The sequence below is a fragment of the Pseudoliparis swirei genome, chromosome 8 (assembly GCF_029220125.1).
Source record: "Pseudoliparis swirei isolate HS2019 ecotype Mariana Trench chromosome 8, NWPU_hadal_v1, whole genome shotgun sequence".
Taxonomy (NCBI): Eukaryota; Metazoa; Chordata; class Actinopteri; order Perciformes; family Liparidae; genus Pseudoliparis; species Pseudoliparis swirei.
The window spans coordinates 16,691,657-16,715,991 of NC_079395.1; the positions used below are offsets into that span (position 1 = coordinate 16,691,657).

At 47.9% G+C, this 24,335-nt stretch overlaps 1 protein-coding gene across 5 annotated transcripts in view; it reads right to left on the reverse strand.

Moving 5' to 3' along the window:
* The window catches only part of LOC130198030 (zinc finger protein 521), a 97,845-nt gene extending 73,751 nt beyond the window's left edge, over positions 1-24,094 (reverse strand). The window contains exons 1-3 of one of the 5 annotated variants that reach the window (XM_056421071.1): positions 23,981-24,094; positions 16,066-16,119; positions 9,390-9,590 (exon numbers count right to left, since the gene is read on the reverse strand). Coding sequence is in view for 3 of the 5 variants with exons in the window: in XM_056421069.1 (XP_056277044.1) it covers positions 9,390-9,590; positions 16,066-16,122; positions 23,242-23,281 (298 nt within the window). In the remaining 2 variants the exon portion in view is untranslated. Of the gene's footprint in view, positions 1-9,389; positions 9,591-16,065; positions 16,123-23,241; positions 23,955-23,980 lie in introns of those variants that run through there. The other 4 variants (XM_056421070.1, XM_056421069.1, XM_056421068.1 and 1 more) reach the window with 4 other exon arrangements.
* Positions 24,095-24,335: the final 241 nt, after the last annotated feature.

The following is a 24,335-nucleotide window of genomic DNA, read 5'->3' on the forward strand; positions in this document are numbered from 1 at the left end:
CTGATTTGTATGCGTCAACATGGGTTTAGATCTCAAACTGAAGGTCAAATATACCCTTAACTCTGAGTTGCGCATAATGTTGGGGCCAATATGGAGATGCGGTTTGGACTCTAACCTCCCTCTTTTTTTTTCTTTCTCCCTCATGTTGTATGGCGCAGCTGAACAGACCTCAATCTACTTCTGTGGTGGAGATTAGTAATCATCTAGGGTCTTCATATTGATGGCCAGGCTCAGCTTGTTTGCATATTTACTGGCCTCAGAGCCCAGTCGCCTGAGGTGAGAAGCAAATTACATTTCTGCTTACCCCCACGCTCACAACTCTCTCACACTCTTTCGATTTCCATCCGACGGTTTTTGCCTCCCCTTTTTTTGTTCTCGTTTCTCTTAACATGCTGATCAGTCATCTTGCGGTAAGCATCCTTGCCTGCCCCGGTTGCATCCGAATAGCAGTCTCATTTGGCTAACATCATCACAGCGTAATCTTGTTGGAGAGAGCAATCAGTTTACTTTGGAATTAGGTATTCCGTTGGCGGGGCCCGGAGAGAGGGAAGGCTCACAGGGTTTAAAGGATGCAAACGAAAGCATGCTCTCCAGAATACAGTCTCGAGCCTGATTGGGTGATAACAACCCACACAAGCTCCATGTGAGAGTAATGAATGGCCAATGGGAGGCCTGAATAATAATGCAATTGGATTAAAATCCAATCACACGATGGTTTTGTCTGTTGACTTTGTTTGTGGGGTATGTTCGACAAACCAAGTTCATGATGAGAAAGATGCATCACGCTTTGACTGGGGGGCACATATTGTCCAAATATACAGATTGCCACTCTGTTTGCCACGGCCTTCACTCCGTCCTGCTGGTTCTTTTCGTTGATCTGATTTCAGCGTACATGCGTCGCATATAGAATGAGCCGGGTGACACGAGGAAGTGAGAGGAACAGTTGCGTGTTCTTTGCCGTCTTATTCGGGGAATGGCTAGACCGCAGGTGGCGAGTTGCTATTTAATTAGGGATTTTAATGTCTCGGTTTATCAGGGAGACATGTACCGAGCTGGCGCAGTCTGCAGCCCTCCACAGACGCCCAGCCACTCGTTGGGAGGCCATCTCTTCGGAGAGGCTCTCTGATCAAATCGATCCACTCCTCCAGGATGATCGATGAGCCAGGCAGGTTGGAGGTGGAATAGATTGCATGGCCTTTACATTCTCAGCGGAGTGGGACCCCCCACAGCCCACTGCTCTTAACATTAAGAGCACATCTCTGTATTACCTGACAGCATGGCTTTACTGTCAAACCATTACATCCTGTACCGACACACAATGTTCCCTCCGCCAAAGCATAGTCCAGCTGCTGGCCTTGGAGACCTTAAACGACACCCGTCCTGCCCATAAAACTCAATTTATGAACCCACCTTCCAGTCCGAAAAATGGCAATTAGCACTACGGAACAAGTGTGTTACTTCACATGATATTTGAGAAGCCCTGTCTTTGTGGGTATATATCCCGGAGCATAGGAAGGGCTGTTCCACAGAGCCCGAGAGCGGCCCCCACCCAAACACTACCCCCTGGCCAACAAAAACAGCCCCTGGGAGGGGTAGAGGAGAGGGGGAAATATTGAGTGTAGCCCCAAAGTTCCGAAACCACAGCGGCTAGCAGGATGCCGTCACAGCTGGCTCCGCTCCTTCCTGCGGCCCGCTCCATGGAGCTCAGTCTGCGGGGAGACATAAACCTGTCGGACTGGTCACTCTTTCCACCGCCCTCCAGCTCCCTCCTTCCTCTACTCCCATTACTGGTGAGTTTGGCAAGAGCCAACTAAGGGAAAAGGTCTTTTGGGGATCAATGTGCAGTCCGCTTCCACGCAGACGCAAGCTAAATCCTATGACCTTTTCTTGAGGGAGTATTGACGGGATTCAAGAGGCCGTAGATATGTCTGAAAGGCGTCTGTGAGGGAGGTGCGTCTCCAGAGGTGAACGTCCCTTTGTCTCAAAGCCAAGTTGCATCCTGTCAACTCCTGGTGTACGTTATTGAAGGGAAACGTTGAGAAGCTGAGAGCCGAGTGTTGATTGCAAACCGAGTGTTTGTTCACGATAGGCACTTCACACGTGTGCTTATAAAAATCAATACAGAGCGAGCGAACGCTCATTTGCCACGTAACGCGCCAGACACCTGTTAAGGTGACATCTGATCAAAGGAAATCAGATTACCGCCCACAGAAGTGGAAGAAAAACAAAAACACCATAAGGTATTTGCATTTCAGCTCACCATTGTATTTTATCACTTAAAAATGTACACATAAACTGCACCGTGCACACCGGATTTTCTTTTACAGATTCAGAGCAGAGAAGAAAAAAAGCATTTTGTCAGGAAGGAGAGCCTAGGATGTCCGCAAAGTTTATTTTTATTTTTACGTTCCTATATTTCTCTGGATCTGCTTCATCATTATTCTGGTGAGCAGACCCACGTTTGAAAGGGAGAGAGGGGAGGAAAAAAAAGAAGAGAAAATCATTTGAATTCTGGGGACCCGGAGGAGAGTGAGCAAAAAAAACCCAGAGGTAAGATCCAAGCTGGCTCTCCGTGCCCTTCCGCCGGCTGCCTGCCTGGTAAACATCTCCACGAGCTCGCTGCTTTCAAAACACGTCAACCGGTGCCGATGTACTTTAGACCGGCCGGCCAAGCAGGAATTGAGACGATTTGTTGTTTTTTCTTCTTCTGTCTTTTCTCGCTGCCTCTCCTCTGAGCCCCTGCACATAACCTGTCTGGCATTAATGATGTTGTTAATAAAAATGCGGCTGGTCTGTGGGTGGATTTGCCTGGCAGGCCTGGTGCCTGTCCTTCTCAGAGATAAGCCCACTGCTGGCCTTATCTACCTCCCACAGCTCCACCCAGCAGCGCCGTGCACTGGACACACAACCAGTCAACTCATCACTGACTAATTACCACCTCCGACTGCCTTACAAAGCAGACCTGGACTCACATCGCGGCTGCTGCTGCAAAGATTGTCTCTCTCCTACCTTGACTGTGTCTCTCTCCACTTCTTTGTCTTTTACCCATCCCCCTTTTCTATCTCTGTCCTACCCATGTCTCAATTCATTTCACCTGTCTCTTCTACCCTATTTGTCTCTCGAATTTAAGTGCAGTGTTTTTTCTTCCGACTGGGAAGGCAATATATGCAACGGCCACATGGTGGGTGGCACAAGGTAAATCCTGCGTCTACCTTCCAGAGTGCAGCGGCTGTGCATTTAAGAAAAAGGACTAATGCCGTTTGTGTTATAGTGTCTCAGCGAGGGCTCAGGCCATGTGTAAGCCAGAGTCCGTTCAGTCTCATCGCTTCAAGCAGGGCAGCCCAAGTCACTTGTGTTACAGAGGGAGGGAGCGGTTTCTTTGATTCAATTGTTTTCCACTTCCACGAGCGTGTGCCAAGGGGGAGGAAAGCGCCGGCTTAACACGCTCTGCAATTCAAGACGGCCAGACGCAGTCCTATTAAGATTTAATGTGCCATTCTTCTGCTTGAGCCGCTGCAAAAAAGACTCGCAGGCTGAGGAGGAGAGTGAACAAAGAGCAAGCGGAGCCACGGCCAGGGAGACATGAAGAGAGCGAGAGAAACCGAGACAAGCGCTCCGCGGCCGCGTCTTTGTCACTCCGACGAAGTCAGTAGTTTCAAAAGGGATGCTACATAGTGGAGGGTGGGGGGGGGGGGCAACAGTGTGGCCAGCGTGTCGTTTTTCTTTCCGCGCGAGTGCTTCCAGGTGAGAACATGCGGTTGTCCACACGCCACCCCTCCTATTGTGGCTACCTACTTAAGAAAGAGGTCATCTGGATGAAGTCACAGCATGTGTTTACCCTCTCGGGCGATGAATTATGTGTCGCCTGAAATGCAAAGTGCAAGCGCGCAGGTGCTGCGGAAAGAAGCGCGCGTGCGCGATAACACGTGGCTGTGCGCGCGCGCGCGTGTGTGTGTGTTTGCATGCCTAAGCGGATGACTGATTGAGCAAGCAAAATAGACGGAGTGTTTTTTTGGGAGGAGGATGTGAATATGAATAGTGCTGGCCATCGCCATGTCTGCCATGAACACACACGTTGGCGTGCATGAAACGCAGGCTTCCCCCTTCCCTATTTTTTTATTGTTTTTTTCCTGCAGAAAACGCAGCCCTCGTCTGACAAAGACCAATAAATACTTTATACAGTGCATAATGTGTGCGGTGTGAAGCACTGGGGAGAGAGAGAGAGAGAGCGAGGGCGTCCTCGCGAGGGCATATGCTTTGAATTCCTAATGACATTCCTGTTAACGGTACTGGCACGGTCGCACAGCGAGGGAAACGCACAGGGATGGTACGCCGCGGAGTCAAACATCTACTTTAATACTCCCTTTCTTGCTCAGACGCTCTTTCTCTCCTTATACCTATTCCTCTTCCTCCCATAGACGCTCACGTAGAGAGTGTGCCCCCACCACCCACCACACACACACACACACACAGGAAAGATTCAAGCCCAATTCTGAGAGCTCACTCTAGCATGAGGTCTCTTTTCAGTGGCTGCGTTATGCCAGAAGTAGCTATTCTCCTCTGACCGCCTCTCCTCCTTTCAAAGCCTTGTAATCAGTGTGCTGCTCTTTGTACCAGGATGTCGCAAGACGCCCCGGCAAAAAAAAAAAAAAACACAGCAGAATTTCTGACGAACGCCGGTGGCTCCGAGTTCGGCTAATCAGGTCTTGCTCGTGTCGCTTTCATCTTATGTGAGCCCCTTTTGAAGCAAATAAAGTCTTTGCAGTTTGGCACGTTCTTCTTGGCAGCCACTAAGCAGCTGTTGGATCAATACACAAAGTTCGTTGAAAAAAAATGGAGAAAGAAAAAAACTCCCAGTATAGCCAATAGGAGCCGGTTGGAAACAGTTAGAAGAAGACATTGATTGCCAGGAGCCTGTTCATAGTCGAGGGTATTACTGAATGTTTCCATGCTGCTGACCCGACGGCTTGATGTAAATGAATTCAAACACTTCAAACAAACATGGCGTGGTTGGGAATGGAGAAGGGGGAAAACATATATCAGTGGCTTTTAAAAAAAATGTGTCTGGATCCCCGCTGCAAACAGAGACTTCATATTAGAAATGTGTCTAAACTATTTCTATCATATTGCCACCGTCTTCGTTGTGTGTGTGTGTGTGTGTGTGTGTGTGTGTGTGGGGGTCTTATTGTTTTTCACAGAGTATTCATATATCATTTGTATTTTTCTCATAAATCTGAAACGTATTTTATTGAAGCTGAGTGCATTTTGCAATGTCTGCGGGGAAGAAGAAAGGGGAAATCTACATAGCATAAATCCATATATGGCCCAGTTATCTCCCTCTCTTTCTCTGTTGCGCCCTCTTTGATTGATTCCTTTATCTGAGGGAAGCAGAAGACATGCTCTGTTTGCTCGCGCAGTGGCCGGCAGGAAAACAGAGAAAGACACTTATTAAAAAGGTCATCTCACAGAGGGTTAAAATAGCAGGGCACAGATCTCTCAGGGGGGGGGGGGCAGCCATGCCCCTCCTCTAGTGAAGGACACAAGAAAAAAGGTGTTGCTCAAGGGAACTGGACCCAGTAATGAAAGAATGGCCACCAGGCTGCCAGCCCATGTGTGCACTGGACTATTCAAATACCTTCAGAGACGCGGAAGTGGCGAGCTGACAGTGAGAGGCTTTGTGAAAATGCAATTCTCTTGAATTAAACTTTGAGCTGGATGTGTTATTTATATTTACAGTGTGGGCTGGCGGGTACACACGTCGAAATGAGCCGAGGAGCGGGTATACTTTCTTTGGCGAGCATAGGTCCGAGGGCAAGGAGCCTTGCCGACCACCGCAATCTCATTTCCAGCAGATGAACCGGTGTCTTTGTGCCAACGGAGAGCAAAAGTCAAACTGCAGACACCGTTTCTCTTTCTTCCACGAAGCATCGGTAACAATACAGGGGTGCGCAGACAATACGGAGAGACAGAGAGACAAAGCGTTTGTGAAGTGTTTTTTGGAAAGTCCCATATGGAATAGCAGGGCCTCCAGCCTCCTGTCTCCTCCCCAGGGCAGCCTAAAGCCCTGTCGGCAGGATGCTGATCCCCACACGGAAACCTGATCCCGCAGCCATCCTGGAGCCAGGGGGGGGGTGCGCTCTTCCCCCCGTGGAGCCCCTCCACTTCTGCTCCAGAGTTAAAGGGGTGCTCTGGGGAAACATTCCTCTAGCCCTGCCCCAGCCAGCCTCCACTCTCAACTCTCCAGAGGAGCATTCTTCCAGCCCTGCCCTAGCCTTCACTGGGATCTCCTGGGGAGCATTCCTGAAGCCCTGCCCCAGCCCAAGACGGGCTCCCTGGGGATGCATTCCTGCAGCACTCTCTCCCTCTCCCTCTCTCTTTCTCTCTCTCCCCATCTCCCTCCTTCCCTTCCTCAAGACTCTCGCCTTCCTCCGCAGTCCAGCATTAGTGCGATCAATAGCACCGATCGCATCAGGGACACGAGGCAATCCATACCCATGCGCTCCCTTAGCGCACTGCAGTGGTCACGGCTTAAGTGCATGGAAAGGTGTTATACCTCTGCCAGACGGGGGGGAGACAATGGCCGCCATTGATCGCGGTGACATGTAACATCTTCCTCTTTTCCCTCTGTCCACCGGGCGTGGTCGGCATGCAGCTAGCATCTGTTTGGACTTTATTTTGGTCTGTTTTGTCTCACTCCTGTGGTGAAACTCGTGTTTTACCGTAGATCACAGACGAGGCCCAGAATAAACATCTGAGGCAGTGAGTTTATGTGGGCATGTCTGGTAGTGGTAATACACTGTATGCGCTTATGGGATATCAGCTGGGGGGGGAAAGGAGCCGAGTTCTGTCAGGGAACAGCAAGCAAATTTCCATATGTGGATTGGTTCCAGTCAAGCTCTGCAATTTGTTTACCAAAAATAAAACATTTGAAATTGTAAAAATGGAGGGTTTAGCAGGTGCAGGTGGTTGATTAGAAAGTGGTTCTAATAAAGGATCCATCTGTGAGTAGAGACTTGATGTAAGGCAGATTAATTGGTCATGGATGTCTACATAATGCCACAGAGGAAATCTCCTCCCATATTCCAGAGAATACACAAACACGCACACCAACACACACACATTCAAAGTACTTAGTATGCCATCTAGAAGTTTCTTTTCTCCCACTGTGTTTGAATACTAATAGTGTTTCTGCGCAATCACAGTACCCTAATGGCAATTAGATTCTTTTGTTGGGCTTACACGGGGGCTCTTATCCAAACTGTGTTTTTTTTCTCCCGCCATTGAGCAATTAAGAGTTATTTGTCCGTAAGATTGACATTTATAAAAGCCAGGCTTAATTATAGAACATATATGGCTGAGTCAGTCGTGACCACGTTGCAGCGGTGCTGAACATAGAAGACCTTCCCCGTGAATCAAATAAACTCTATCATTTGACGATCATTTACATTCATGCAGTGCATGCAGCAGACCCGTTGTGTGTGGTTACGCCCGGGCTCCTCCAAACAGACCGGCCACGAAGCCGGCGTGGTGGGCTCAGGTGTTCCATTGAATGCAAAAAGGTGACAGGAGGCGCTGCACTTAGTTTCCGTCGAAGCCGCGCGTGCTTTTGTTGGAGGACAGTAATGTGGAGGTGAACGGCGTATGGATTTTCACACCTTTCGTCGACTGAGAGTCACTTTGAATTGTACACACATGAGCACACCCCGGGCACACATACATGTAAACAAGCGCACCCCGCACATAGGAAGTGACTCTGGCATGCGTGCATTTCTGATAAATTCGCAGAAATGGGGGGCAGAATGCAAAGGTGCACGCTTATACACTACCGTTCAAAAGTTTGGGGTCACTTAGAAATGTCTTTATTTTTCAAAGAAAAGCACTGTTTTTTCAATAAAGATGACATTAATCAAAAATACACACTATACATTGTTTATGTGGTAAATGACTATTCTAGGTGGAAACGTCTGGTTTCTAATGAAATATCTCCATAGGTGTATAGAAGCCCATTTCCATCAACTATCACTCCAGTGTTCTAATGGTACATTGTGTTTGCTAATCGCCTTAGAAGACTAATATCTGATTAGAAAACCCGTGCAATTATGTTAGCACAGCTGAAAACAGTTATGCTGGTGATATAAGCTATACAACTGGCCTTCCTTTGAGCTTGAAGTTTGAAGAACAAAATTCATACTTCAGATATTAATCATTATTTCTAACCTTGTCTTGACTATATTTTCTATTACATTTTTAATTCATTTGATAAATAAAAGTGAGTTTCCATGGAAGACACGAAATTGTCTGGATGACCCCAAACTTTTGAACGGTAGTGTATACACAATCGCACACGCACAAAAACCAACCCGGGGCTCGGTTCGTGAGACTGTTCGACAGTTAAAGGAAAATCTTTGTGCAACTGGTGGGATATCCACAGCAGCCTATAATTTGTGGCTTTTTTGATTGCCGGGTTGTGAAAAATAAAATCAAACTGTGCAAGAACGTAAACAGAAAAGTGACTCCACTAGCTTCCCCGTCAACGGGGCTTTGGCTTTGCTTTGAGATGATAAACGACAGGGGCTTCTGCGAGAAACACGACCGTTGCACGCGACCCTCTCTCCTCGCGTTCTGTTACTGCTACACGAAAACAAGAGACGAGGCCTGTGCCAAAACATCGGTTCAAAATGTGCTCTTCTCCACGCGGGCCCACCAGGACGCGTTTAAAGGAGGACAGCAAGTCCAGGAGAAGCACATGGAAACCTTCAGTTCACATCATTAGTCCTGTCTGCCACCTTGTCAGGGTATTTATAGTCCTATTCATCCATCAACAGGTCAATGCCAATGGCATCCTTCTCCTTCACTCCCACTAGATATTACTACCGCGGCTAGCTGGCAGTGGACCCGGCTGAGGGACTTTCCTGCAGCGAGGATCTGCTTCCAGTTGGTGGTCTGGTTACGGTGGCACCTCGAAGCTGCCTGTGACGCTCTGGTGAAAGGTTACATTTGGTGTAGTGCTGTCTGAAAATGTTACACTGAAACAGGCGAGGACACACACACACACACACACACACACACAGCACGTGCTATAAATACACACACTGCAGCCCACAATGATCTACTATAAGGACACATGAAGGCCTATTTGTGTGTCACGCCTGTAGCTACTGATGTGCAGCACATATAAATAATGTGCTACGTGCGTGAGGCCTGTGTGTGTGTGTGTGTGTTGCTGGATGTCTACCAAGGAGAGTGGTAGTCTGGTGTTGTGCTCCCCTCAGTGCGGCACACTAACACACATATTGTGGCATATTCTCTGGTGAAGGCGTCGAGTGAGAGTGGGAGAAGAGCTGAGTGGCAGAGTGGAGGGGAGGCTCGGCGGGCTGAACGTTGTTTACCTGTCAGCTGGCATTGATTAATCTTGTGTTCGGTGAGATCGCTCAGCGACTCGAACACCTGCCGGCAGCTGTCGCAGCTGTGCAGCGCGGGCTCCTCGTCGTCCTCCTCTCCCTCCTCCGCTTCCTCCGGAGAGAGCAGCCTCTTCCTCAGACGCCCGGTCTCACCATCCTCCGCCGCCCTCTCGAGGGCGCACTCTGGATCTGCCGAGCCACAGGAAAATGACAGCACAACATAGTCAGAAGGGGTGACCCGGCACGGCGAGGCATTACAGCTTCCTCTGGGTGACAATAAAATGGATTTCTAGACTCTGGATTTAATAAAAACAATAATAAAAGCTGTAATAAAAATGCAGGTTCAATTTGGGCCTCTGTAACTCAACCACTCATGCCGTAACAGAGCGGTCGGGCAGGTGAGGGTGAGAGATATAAAGGCGCGCACAGACAAGGTGGCACGGCGCTCACACACACACACACACATCTCAGACACACACGCACACACCTCTGTTATTAGAAATGGTTTTACGTTGTGTTTGCCCTGCTTCACCCAAGCAAAACTTCAGTATATGAAACTAGACTGATGGGAATATGTGTAGTTAATAAATCCTGGATTGCAGTTTTGGCTCGGCCAAAGAAATATGAAATCCCGCCAGCCGGCGTCGCTCAGAGGAGGCAGACCTCGCCATATTACCCAGACATCGAGGCTAGAGCTGCAGATGTATGGTAAGACACACACACAATTGAGGTTGGTGCGCGTTAGGCTGTCGTCACGACACACTTCCCTAAATTATTCAGCCTTGCTCGCAGGCAGCCGCGGGTCGCATACATCAATATTCTTCAATCCATCTGCAGTTTTGTCTCTGGTTGGCGTTGTGCTGCAGCAGTGCCAGGGGTGGCCGACTGACTGAACCAGGGCTAGGAATCATCTTTCAAGGCAGCCGTCGAATCTGAAAATCTTCGCACGCCGCTACGATATTTCGGACGACAACTCTAACCTGGCGTCGTTCACTCGCGTCGACGGCCCTCCCTCGGTAAGTGTGGCCCGCGACAGCGTCGTCTTTATAAATAGGCAGCATGGGCCCGCAGCCCTCTTTCTCCCCTGCTGTGACCATTACACTTCACAATAAGACTGATTATAAAGCCATACTTACAATCAAACAATCATGTGTCACCCCTGGTTGAGGCTTTGCGGGAGAGGAGGAGAGCCCTCGCACTTCACCGGCAGCCATTTTAAGCCCCGCTGATGCAAAGTGTTCCTCGGCTGGTTCCTGAAACTCCGAGAAAGAAGCCTTTTTTCTTCTTCTTTCTTCTTCTTCTACTTTCGCCGAGCACGTGGTTAACAGTGCTCGAGGACAAAAGGCGTGTGAGGCGCGGACACGTGCAGGTGTAGCTGTATTTATATATATATATACACCAGGTGTCTATACACATGGGCGGCCATTTTAAGTCCTCCTTCTGCAGGGTGCTCTTAAACTTTGAAATTCCTTGAGGAAACGGGGTTCCAGGGCTCATCAAGGCCACCCAGGATTTTTTCCTCCCCCCTCCCCCCCCCCGCACTTGCGCCAAGTATTGATGTAACATCACACCCTCCATTGTCCTTCCCTCTTGGCGACTGAGGCTCTCGGAACATGCCCTCTAAAAATATCAGCAGTGTGGTCCCCGGTGGGACCGCGCGGAACAGAACAGAAGGTGTTTCAAGAAAATGAAAATCCCAACCCAATCCTCACAGATGCAGGCCTTTCTTGCTCTGGGGGGGTTAACACTCCTGACTGAGTTCAAAAGCCACACAATATAGACTAATGATTCATGCACAGACACAGAATTCACAATATGAATTTCACTGGGTGCCTCTGGTGGAGCTTAAGGCTGAGATTGTTTCTTTCCGACAGCCTTCATGAATCATTAATTTGTCTAACATTACAGCTCAGTCCTGTCAGAGAAAACCATGGACATTTAAAAGCATTTTTTTAGTCGTATCCGCAAAAAGTGCAGAACGAAGACGCATTTTATTCTGTTTTTCAGATTATTATCATCATAATATTATCATAACAAAGTTTCAGGGAACTTTACGACATTAAAACCTAAAGAGCTTCAAGCGTCTGTGAGTTTAATCCCCGCTTTGCTTGTTTTCCCTCGTTTCGAGTGACAACTATCAGCTGCAGCTTCGAATGAATCCAAGCTGGGTCAGTGCACTCGGTCGAGCCCCGTGACCCCCGGTGCACCGCTGTGATGGGGCGCTGGAAGTGTAAACACGTTTTGAGGGGGGTTGGGGAAGCGCGGGTGGGGGGGGGGGCTTGACACGGCAAGGTCACGTCCAACCCTGGGATTAAAGAGCCACGTCAATACTGAGGTTCCAGTGCCTCTGGGCCTCATACAGTAATCCATCAGATCAGGACATCCTCCTCGGCCTCTACAGGCCGGACAGCGGATCGATGCCAGCATGCTCGGAACGTCTTACAATCACACGTGGAATATGGTGGGGCATATTGAGAATTTTTCCCCGTGCCTTCATGCTCTCGTTAATTTCGTTAATCAGCTCGACCACGTTGGCACGGACAAGAGGGAAGCCAAATTGACCGCTGATCCATATTCTGAAGAAGGTCAGCTCGAAGTACGATGGTTGTACCTCGGAGTGAGGAATTAATAACAAGGAGCACACGACGAAGATCTGACTGAGAGGAGACATTTTTAATCTGCGTGATACTAAATCCACGGCAGTTTCGCACTAATAAAATGTAAAATCTGGAAGGTGATTGACGTCTTTACAGCCGTGTAATATCTGTCTGAGAGCGAGTCCATCCATCAGGAACACTCTTACGTCTCGTGACATTTATCATGCCACAACTTTCATCCTGTGAGTTGAAGAGTCCCCTGGACCCCCCACCCTTATATTATTGAATAGTTCTGCTCTTAAATATTTATGATCTTTTAATTGATATTCTCTTCTCTGCTCCCTCGGTCCCACCGGGGACCCTTCGGTCCCCAGGAGGGGAGCGTAGACCCGTGGCCCCCGCAGCCTGGACCCGCACACTGAGCGAGGTGGAGACACTGACCACGGGGAGAGCAGGAAGGGCATCAATGAATACTCCAAGACAGCGTTTGGCCAGGCTGAAAATATAATTATGATCTAAGGCGTTATCGCTCACCATGAACTCGCCTTTAGCCGTGCTAGAGATTTGTCAAACCCTTCGCTTTAAGATTTAAATATTCAGAGCCTGAATAAGGGATAATAAACCCGGAAAAGTTGTTGTTGGGTATGACGCCATTTTTTTAAAGATGCAACATGTGATGGATGTCCGTGTTTTAAACTGTAATTCATTCAAATGCAGCCCCCAAAAGCAGGAGAGGCGTGACCCACTGAGGGCTGAGCTGCACCAGGCCCGTGGACCCAGGGTGTCTGCATCAGGGTTCAGTCTTTCCTTGTGCTATGAAAGACCTCGGTGTCGGAAACATCATTACCAGCTCACCCCATCACCTCTTTTCCTCCATCGTTTCCCCGAGATCCCGATTCTATGATGCCCCCATCCCCCGCCCCTCACCCTACAACCACCCACCTCCAAGTTCAAATTAAGAATTTATTTCAACCAGCGAGCAGCTTCTGTCGACACATGTCGGCGGGCCTGATCAAAGGTGAGCGAGCTCCTTTATCAGAGTGAGGGAGGCTGTCAGAAATAGGAGGACATTAAGATTGAATAACCTTCACACGGTTGCCGGCACCTCATTATTTTAAAAAAATCTAACAAACTTTTGCCGAGCACCCGCCATATATAGGTCACGCCACATTCTCATGCCACATGTGCCTCCGAGTGTATCCTCCTCTGTGTGGATGGGATTTGGGGCTCTCCGCTTAGACCATCACATCCACTGATCCCCCATCATGAAAGAATGTCATGATCCGACGACGCGGCTGTGCGCTTGACACTCGCCGGATTGTGAACGGTCCTCAACCATTTGCATGGGGGGCGGGGGGGGATCTGTGTTGATATGGTCGGCTCACGCAATCCGAGTTATCAGCTTCTAGTCCCCCGGATTCATATTAAGGACTAATTGCTGTTTAATGTTTTGATGCATTTGAAATTTGAAAGTAGTAAATTTGAAAGGTGGATTGTCAAAAGCCATCTCTCTGAAGAAACGCTGAGCACGTTTTATACGAGCACAAAGTGGCAGACGAATGTCCCCCCCCCCCCCCCCCATCAAAAACTCAACAACAAAAACAACAACAACATGCAGTTTCATTTTGATGCGTCCCCAATTAAAGAAAAAGATGCTGAAATGATTCCAGGACCCGTAAGAGCAAACAATGACGACACGGAGAAGGAAAGCAGCGACAGACGAGCTCAGGTTCACAGACAGCATCATCCACGATGAAATTACTTTTTTGTTTTGGTTTTAAAGATACGAGCATGCAAATAGGACGGGAAATCAAAAGCAGCTGAACGAGAAACAACATTTGATCATACCAAATGCTCTCTCACACGGAGTGATGATATTGAACCGAGCGCCTCGCCATGCCATTAGTGCAGCAACACATCAAAGGAAATGAATAATAGAGAATATGATTGTCTGAAGTGGTGGAGTAAAAGAGTCCTTTCCTCTTCCTGCTGTACATTGATCTGAGGGCAGCCTCAGCCAGAAATATAGACACCGCGCCGCCACGCCACGCCGGTATATGCCACGCCGCTACGCCACGCCGGTATACGCCACGCCACGCCCCTCTCTGGCACCTTGCCACCCAGACGCCCTTTCAGATCTCCGTACCCGCCTCAGTCCACTCTGCTTTGACAGAGCTGACACCCTCTTCCAACAAAAAGAAACCCCACCTCAGTCTGACACAGCCGAGAGCCAGAGAGAAAGAGAGGGAGCGAGAGAGAGAAAAGAAAGGGATGTATACATAAGAGAGAAGAAAAAGCACGGAGCATGTGGTTATAATTACACACAGGCAGCGCAGTGGTAAAGCCAAGCTGCAGATCTTAAGCCTGCTCGACATTCTCCGGGTAAAAAAGCGCCCCGCCTCATTAAATCTCAGATATCACACTGTTCCTGCCCCTCTACACTGTGCAGAATACTGTCGATCTCTGAGAAGGCCTCTTTTGTGAGCGTCTCTCCTTTGCCTTTGCTACATATCAAACATGAATGGGAAACAGGAAGCGGCTGGGGGTCTACTTACGAGGCAGATCTCGACACCATGTCTCATTAAGCCATCGGCTTGTCACGGCTCTAATGGCCATTGTGGCCGTGTCCGTCAAAGTGGCAATTGCACGACGAGCAGGTAAGCGTTTCCATTTGGAAGTTTAAGAAGGGGCCTTTTGGGCCAGCGGTTTAACCGTGAGGACGAATCAAGACGCATGGAAACATGTTTCAGAGTTAAAGACGACAACAAACAGCTTTCTCATTGACCGATCGGCACCTGAGAGAGAAGTCGGGGGTTTTGAAGAAGAAGAAGAAGAAGAAGAAGAAGAAGAAGAAGAAGAAGAAGAAAAATCAGTCAGACAAAAGTCAAAGGAGTAAAGTGAGAAATTAATTTGTGCGCCCTCCTGATTTCTCCACAGGCAGACATCGATCATGTGGCGGCTGTCTCCCCTCACTCTGGAGAGAGATGCGGCGGAGGGATGGGGAGAGGGGAGATTTGTGTGTCTGAGGGGGTCGTTGTCATCAGGCGCACCTGTGAGCTCGACTTTGGCTCTGGATGACGGCGAGGTCTCCGGGGCAAAAGTCTGCCTTTTATGCCCAGTCCGTCATCCCTTGAGCAGGGGTTGGAGCGGGCTGAGGAGGCGGTTTCTCTCCCCGCCATTGCCCACCGATACCTATCAATACGCATTAACTCAGCGGCAGATACGTGTCTGCAGGGGCGAAGAAGGAAAGAAATGCGGCATTAAATGTTTCAGATCAATTACGCAATAAAGGCTCGCTCGCAAACGCTGGTGTGATGATGGGTAACACCAAAGGTCGGACACCTTTGACTGACGTCTACTCTACCTGCTGGATACCAACGCCTATGTTTTGAAACAATCAGACTGGAGTGAATAGCAGCTGAGAATAAACTGGTCCTATTGTGGCGTATATATCTCGCACTCGGAAAGCTCCGGGTAAATGCCGGACTAATGCGGCAGCCTCGGAGTACCGAGGGTCCCCAGCCTGCTGGGCAAAACCATCCATATCGGGTTTAAAATAACCACGCCTGAGACTTAACCTTTACCAGAGACAAATGAAATGAAAATATACAGTGCGGAGCGTCAGGAGCCGGCTTCATTCAGAGGGCGCTTTCTGCTAGCCTGACCTGAATTACCGCTCCGCTCCTGGAGGGCCACTGTGAATGGCACGCGTGGAGACAGGGCACATTCATCTGGGTAGCTCTATTCGACATCATACAGAGGGTTGGGAAACAAAGAGTGTGGACCCAACAAAAAAACGAGAGGCAGAAACACACAGAAACACACAGCTATGCGCACACCTGCACGTATGCGTGCGCACAAACAAAGAAGAAGAGCGCCACCGCTCTGCCCCTCTCGTACACGGACGCATGCAGCCATACGGCGACAACCTCAACGACAGGGAACACACACTTTTTCTGGACAATCTGAACCCAACAAAGATTTTTACAGACACGCACACACACACACACACACACACACGATCTACTTTCCAGCCGAAAATGATGAAATATGAAATGGAGCATTACCGCTTGGAATGGCAGTCTGCCCAGGACTGTGCTGGTCCTCCGTCACATTGTCTTCTACTGCCAGAAACAGAGAAGGGAGAGAAGAAGAAGAAGAGGGGAAGAAACAGTTAACAGGGAAAAAACAAGTTCGACACATTGAGATTTCCTTCTTTTCTATTATTTACTTTTGAGATTTTTTTTCTTTCTGTATGGAAACTCCAAGAGATTTCAACAGCTTTCGACAGCTCAACCTGTGGTTTGGGAATCCACACAAGCCTTTCATATGTACGAGGTTTTGGCAACAAGGCAAACAGCCACCCACGTAAAAAACATATTGGACTGGGTAATGACGTGATGAATTATGAACGTCTCCCATGAAACGTCCTCCCAACAGTGACCACGTGAAGAAAAAAACCACCTTGATGAAGGTTGTGGAGTGCTTTGCTTAACTAGAAGAAGAAGAAAACAAACATGGCTCCTAGATCCCAGTGAAAAGTTGGATCTTCCCAAAGCTGACTGTGATCCAAACTTAAATGCAAAGAAAACATAAATGCATAAAAGATATTCTTCACGGTGAGCGTCGTAACAACCAAAGCGGCTGCAAAGTGCTTTTTTTGCTCTTGTAAAAAAAAAAAAAAAGGACGGCTGACAAAGTGGCGATGGCTCCATCGGCGCGCTGAAGCGCTCTCATTAAGCGCATGGCAACGAAACCACTTTTGACTTTTTGATAACAGCATGGCCTTGAAAAACCCAACTTCTGTTTAGTAAAAGGCTTTTTTACATTAGAGTCCTTTTAAGAACTGGGGAGAGTTCCTCGTGGCATGTCAAGTACAAGAAATGAAATGGATTTTAACAGCGGGAAGAGAACAAAAGAGTCTCCCACCTGTTCCATGTAAAATGAGGGTCTCACTGAGGACTTCTTACGCCTCTGCGTTCCACCCCTGCAGTTGAAATGCATTCTCCATTATGTCTTTTCTTTCTAGCCTTTCATTTTCCTGGGCAAAGAGGAAGGGGGAGTCTGACAGGACCTCCCAGTAGGGGAGCGTGGCAGTGACTGCCAAAGCAGAAACTGGCGCACTTTTAAAATCGCACAAAATATCCTGTACTTTGCATAATTAAGGCAGGATCCTATGGTGGCGGCAGCCCCCCTCGGGGGAGCGAGAGTCGGTGTCAAGCAGGGAGTCAAACCTCAGTGAAAAATGGAGAGGAAAGTGTCGAGCTGTTTCTTGTGAAGACGGCAGGCGACCGTACGACGGCGCTTCGATGTCCGGCCGAAGTTGAATTCAAGAGGAATTCTTTCTGAGGCGCTTTTATTCAAAATAACCTTTGTGGAGAATTTGGCACTATCCACTCGGTGCACACCTCCGTGTAAGTCTCTGATCTGATATATTTCCCTTAGTTACGATTAGAATTGATGCACATGGAACATATGCAAAACAAATGTCCATGGGTCTGGCAATTAATTAGCTGAATCAATTAAAAGTGATGGAACAGACCGAGCTGGACCCCATGGAGGCGTGTCCCTCGGAGCCACCGAAGAGGACCGTATCCGCCAACACAGACGCCGTGTCCTGGTAAAGCAGGCCTCGACGCCCTGAGAGTTTAATGAGTTTCTCCAGCACTGTCGAGCGCCTTGCATCTACGACCGTTTAAATGGGCGAGGGAGGGGGGTCCTAATAAATCCCCCGCGGTTCTATCAGAGATTGCCGGTGGGAGCCGGAGTTTTTGTTTTGAATTACCGTCCCTGTTGGCGAGATGAGGGAGTTCGGGCAGAGAACTCTCTTTTTTTCTTCACGAGATGCCACGAGAACCCCTCGAAACTTTGCGGCGGATTTACGCGTGAACTTATTAAAAGTTTTGTCATTTAAAGTAAACGGCGTTCCGTCAACAGCGTATTTGCACCTGTCGCCGGGGTAATTAACAGCAAGCTATGAACGCTAATGGAGGGTGAGCTGTCAGGTAAGGGCCCGACCCCTGGAACGACTCATACCGGCCGGACATTTGATCAACAGTCGTGACACAGTACTAAAGCAAACAGCCGGACAGATTTAATTAAAAACACCCGGAAAACGCTCACGACCGCTTCAGTAATGACGACGGAATGAAGCTCCGTCCACGTTGTCGGACTCGCTCGCCGCTATCAGTTAATTAACGTTTGACAAGGTACAGTGTATCACTCAGCCGGCGACAACCTGTAATCGCGCCGCTCGGTTCTGTTGATACAACACCGCACACACACGGGACCGTCTCAGCTCGGCTCCTTTTGATTTTCACGGCGCGGAGCGGGAAAGACGTAATCCCACAACAAGTGGCGCGGCATTAAAAAAGGGACACTAATTAACACGCCGGCCACACGCAGGAAACCAATGCTGAGTAACCGTCGTCACACAGAGAGGGACAATCCCCGAGGCAGGACGTTTCCTTTTTAGGGATGAATTCATTTCCCACCGAGCAGAACGAGAAGCAAACAACAAGAAACGAGACACAGAGTGAAAAAAAATTGGGGCGGAAAAGACGACGAAGATGAAGAAGAAGAAAAAACGATTGATCACCACATGCACCGCCTGCATAAAACTGATGATTTAATAGACGTGAATAAGCAAAACATGACAAACTCTCAGCGGCTTGGACCTTTCCTAATCTATCAAATGAATTCCTGCTGTGTCGGAGGAGAGAGGGAAGAGTGCATAATGTATAATTACTGTACACTTTTTGTGCTTTTTGATTGTGTATCGCCACGTATTTGTGCGCGTATGCATCTCGCGGCACTTCTCGAGACATCAGACGGAGAAGGAAAAAAAGAAAGAGCCCAGAGTGTGTTCCTGGGTATGCGTGACTCATCTGCTTGGTTACAGCCGGCTTGGACAATACAGTGCCGAAACACAATGGCTGTGTAATCCGCCCCGTCTGACCGGGAAGGAGACGCTCGCCACAGGGACTACAACTCAATTTAGCTGGGGTCAAGAGGTCAACCCTCCTCAATTAGGGCCGGGGAAGGGAGGGAGGAGCGCAGACACTGCACATGAATAACTTTCTTAATGAGCATTATTTGAACTGGTGATTAGTGTCAGAAATAATTTGCAATAGAGGAGCATTTTAATCACGTTGCTTAATATTTGTAATCCTTCATATATTGTGCCACGTGCTGGAAGCAAATCATGAGCAAATTTTTTTTTTATAAATAGACTACTTGTAGCGAAACAAAATAAATGCCACGAATCAATGATCACGTTAGGTAATTATTGAGAATTTAGCTTTAAAAAAATGATTAATGCTATTCATACAGGGGGAAACGAGACGGATTCAAATAAGCCTCGCAACTGTATTTGGGGGGGGGGGGGGCAAATCAATCATCGTCTCTGAATCAGGACTCTTTGTCCATGTGGCAGACAATCCATGACAACAAGCGAGACACATGCCATGCAGGAGGAGGAGATATCGGCCAGCTCCCGCGACACCCGGTCCAACACACTGAGCCGCATGTCAAGAGCACTGACAGCCGTGCTAATGGGATTTTTTTTCCACGGCTCCATCATAATTTCCTTAATGATAATACTAACCATATTTTTTTGTCACATTAGAAAAGTGTTAATGGGTGTTATGCCACAGATCATTAATTGTGAACAGTCTGGAATGCTGCAGCTTCCTATGAACTAAGACAACTGTTAGAAGAGGGGAAGAAAAATGGAGCTGCGGGAAGTGCGTCGCTGCAGTTTGGAGTTGTTCAAATTGAGAAGAGGCCTCTGTTGCATTTGTGATGAAAACGAACAGGATGCAGCGTGCTTTCAAAATAAGAGAGGCAAATGAGTTTTTGAGAATTTGTGTTGACAAAAATATTTGAGTTTAAAAGGTGCCGCCACACGTTTTCGTGACACAGGCCTCATACGGAGTGAAAGGGAGTGGTTACGCATCTCATGACGGACAGCATTTCTTTATTATGATAAATGTGGGTTTGAAAAAAATACATATTGTAGTTTTTCTTAATGGGTCTAATTTAAATAGCAGTTTTATTTCACCCTGGAAATAAAAAAAATCTGCTTCAACTCTCGTCTCCGTACGGCTTAGAAGAGGAATTGCAACGCAAAATCACATTAACTGTATTTTCAGTCGGCACATCGCAGATTTTGCAAATCAACCTTTATATTTAAAGAGCAAAGTAATATGCCCCTCCAAGACGAGCTGAGCTCACTCATGTGGCGACAAATTTCAGCTCCTCGAAAAACATAAAATATTTAAGGTGTACATGACACACTGCCGATTTCATGACAACCCCTATACTTAAAGTAAATGGCGCAGAAAATATATTTATATATGCGGATGACAGGCCTGGAAACTTGCTCCTCAGCCAATAAACACGTCGGGCTTGTCATTTGTGCTCCAGATGAAAATATCAACCCAGCCTCGCATTATTCAGGAAGTGCTGTATAGGACGGGCGACGTGGCAGACATCACGCGCTACACGCAGGGCTTCTGGAGCGAGATCCTCCTTCCTCTCGGCTCACCGCCGACTGAGGCAATGTGCTGACCCAAAGCCTCTGCACATCAAAACAAAATTACAATGTGCCCACAGTTGAGAAATGTAGACGGCTCAGGATTGAGTAAATGTCAGTGGCTAGGGTGAAGTGTTTGCATATAAGCGAATGATGTATGGTCTCGTCCTGTGCCATTTATTCCCCCAAGCAATAACGTAGCCGGATCTGTCTCTCAGACTTAATTGAAACGGGACTTGTAATGTTGCCCTTTTCCTCAATGGGACGAAAAACATAACCTCTGACTCCCACAAGCAGCCAATACTGAGGAAGTGGGTGTGTTGGGCTACACTGGGGAAGGAAAGAGTGCCAACTGTCACAGCATTATTTTCTCATCTCCTGCGCACACACACACACACACACACACACACACACACTCCGTGTCTGTGCTATCCAGACCGCGGTGCCTTGAACGCCGCACACGATGCCCGTTCTCCACCTTCCCTCCATGTTCCATCGGCGCCGCTGTTTATTTTACCTTCCGCAGAACAAAGTGTTCCTTCTGCGCCAAAAAAAAAAGAAGAAAAAAAAAAGCAGCAGGGTCCACGTTGACCACTGCCTGGAGTCAGTGGAACACAACCTATAAAAGTGAAACCTGAACTCTGCGTTGTGTTCAGTGAAAACATGCAGCATGTGTGCATGAGGACACTTTTCTCTTTTTTAAACGTGGTCCCGCATATTGAGAAATGCTGCTTTAGTGACAACTAAATTGCAAATTTGTTTTGAAGCCTGCAAGTAAGATGACAATTCCCATCTTCTGCAAAAACAATAGTGGAGAGTACAGTGTGTCAGGCACCTACTTTTTATTTTTTATAAACGACAAAGGAAAGTTATTGTGGACATCTGTATAAGTGTATCTCTGTCCCTGAGGAAAGAGATAGACAAAGAACAATAAATAACATCTGCCTGGCCTTCTCTGGGTCGGATCCAAAGCAGGGAAGTATCTATGACGTATCTGCCTTTCTGCTCCGCTTCAGCAGTCGCTACGAGGACATAAAAAGTCGAGATGTTTTGCGCTCCACATTTTTCCAATTTAAATTTTACTGACAATAACAAAACAAAACAATGTCATCACTCTGGCTTCATTTGCATACTTATTTGCTCACTCTCTATCCCTCGCTCTGCCTCGCACACATAGACATCCACACGTCGTGACAGATGTTCTTCAGCATTCTCACACACACACACACACACACACACACTTGTAGCATGTAGACACGCTGGCAGGGGACTATTATATCTAAGTGACGTGTCTTTTGAGAATAGCAATTGTCAACCCCAACGAACAAAAAAAATGAAAAACAAGAAAAGGCAGTGAATGCCGGTCTGGTCGGGGGACGTATGGAATCTGTGGATTGAGCTGTTTGCTGTGTAGAGAGCAGGTCTGGAAACAGAACGTGACAATTTCAAGACGTGCATGCACTCACATTTCCACCCTCTCCTGGGTATTGATTTAAAATGGTGGCTGCATGAATGTACTACCGCAGACCATGTAATCTTCCTTTGAGATGAAGACTTCCGAGAACCAAAGGGGGGGAGAGAGAGAAAAGAGGTCCACAGACCACAAGCTGGGAATGTGAAATTGTGGAGAATTATTTGCTGAGCAAAATACAATGCCTGCCAGATGAACTGGAGCTCAACCTCCAAAGGACCCATGGCAAGCCCCCCCCCCCCCCACCCCCGAAATGCTACAGAGAAAAGTAGTGTGTGAATATGTGTGTGCGGTCATGCGTGTTGCTCTGTCTCTATTCCCTCCCTCCCTCCCCCGCTCCAAAAACTCTCTCGATCACATGTACACCCAGACACAAATGCATGGTCGAATTACCACCAGGCCAACTGTGAATAAAAGAAAAAGTGACACAAACACACACACACACACAAAATCACACACGATGTCCGCTGTGCATATCCTGACGTGCTCGTCTGATATTTGCTCTGAAACAACAACAAACAAACTAATAAAGTTCAGTTGTGTTCCTGCTTTGCCGGGTAAATTCAAACGTGTACAACTTTTTTTTCTAAATGCCCAATTAGCACTAAACACTACCTCTAATGTATCTCTGAACTAGTATACACACACACACACACACACACACATAAACACACATCATAGCCCTCCTTTTCCTCAACATATCAAATGTTTCCTCCTTAGTTTCTCAGACAGAGGGGGAGGAGGGGGGTGGATCACGTGACTCTGCACCCCATTCCATCAGACGGCTGAAGTTCCGACCTGGAGCGTCTTTAGCAAATCCAGATGCTTTTCGCCAGCGTCGCGCTGCACTGTTGCATCTGGAGACTGTGCCCCCCCCCCCCCCCCCTTTAAAAAAAAACACTTTTAGAGCCATCATCACAAGACGAGGCTGAACTGTAACCGGACAGCTTGTTGTTGTGTTTTTTTAATTTTTATTTTGGTATCACCCGACGCCAAGTCACGTCACGTACATGCAGTGGATCCCATTGCGCAGCACAAACAGGAAGAGCACTTGGCAAAATGCGTGACAAAATATCCCCCATAAACGATCCATAATGATGATAATAATAATAATAAATAGGGGGGGGGGGAGACAGTTACATTTCAGTGAGCGATAAGTTCAGTTCATGCTCGTGTAGACTTGTCATCTGCTTCAAATGAAATGTGCGGAGAGCCGCCGCACGCAGTCTCACTTACCTTTCAGTGATCTTGGCTTAGCTTGCTTGCGGCGCGACATCCTATAGAAAACGCTGAAGTTGCTCAGTTTCAGTCTGACAATGTGTGCGCAACGGGGTTGTCTACGGACAGAGTCTCTCTAAATTCCACTGGCCAAGATCGCGGCAGCCTTTTTACCATTACAGAAAGATGCAACTTCGCCCCTCGCCGTGAACACGAGTTTTGCCGTTATGTTATTTGTTCTGTTTTTTGGGGGGGGTTGTTGTGATGATATAAAAATCCAATTTTACCCCGATCGGTTCTAGGCGACTCTATTTAGTTGAGCTGGGTATCTGGGAAAGTGTGAGAATATAGTAATCCCCGTCATGCGCTTCCATTCTCCGGTGAAAACACACGCGCGCGTGCCGGCTTGCTGTTCGTTTAGAAATAAAAGCGCAATATTTTGCTTTTCGCATCTCAAATGCGTCCGCGTGAGAAAGACATCAGCCAAAACGCCTCGTTGTGAGAGTACAACAAAAAAATGACCCCAAAAAATTTGCAACAAACGCACCCAAAAAAAAAAAAAGGAAAAATGATAATAACACTTTTCACTTCATATCCACCTAACAGCATCAAAACTATGATAGACTCTTCCTTTCCTCAATCCGGTCAGCTAATCATGAATTAGGTTTCGGAATCTGATCTAAGTCTACGTCTAAATTGCTCTTAAAAGAGGATGAAGAAGCAGAGAGAAGATGGAAGCTCCCTCCTCATCACAAACCTGCAAGGTCTTGGACTGCGCTGTCGCTCCGGTAGTCCACATAATAATGGAAAATGGAAGCAAGGCCCCCAAAGCCATCAGGATGGCTCCAGAGGGGGCCCCTACCCCGCAGGGACTCGCTCTGTACGTAATCACTGAGGAAATCATTGTCAGCCTGCCTGCACTCACACACAGACAGAGAGGCATGATTAAAATCCTAGGGATCACGGCAAGATGCGGATTGCTGGATCTGCTGGTCCCCGGATCCGGAGTCGAACTCTAGACCCAAAGTCGGCTTGCTCACCCTGGCGTCTCCTCCGTCTCAGCTCGCCGGCGGCCACTCTCGGTCTACGGCAGACGGACTGGTCCCCCTTCT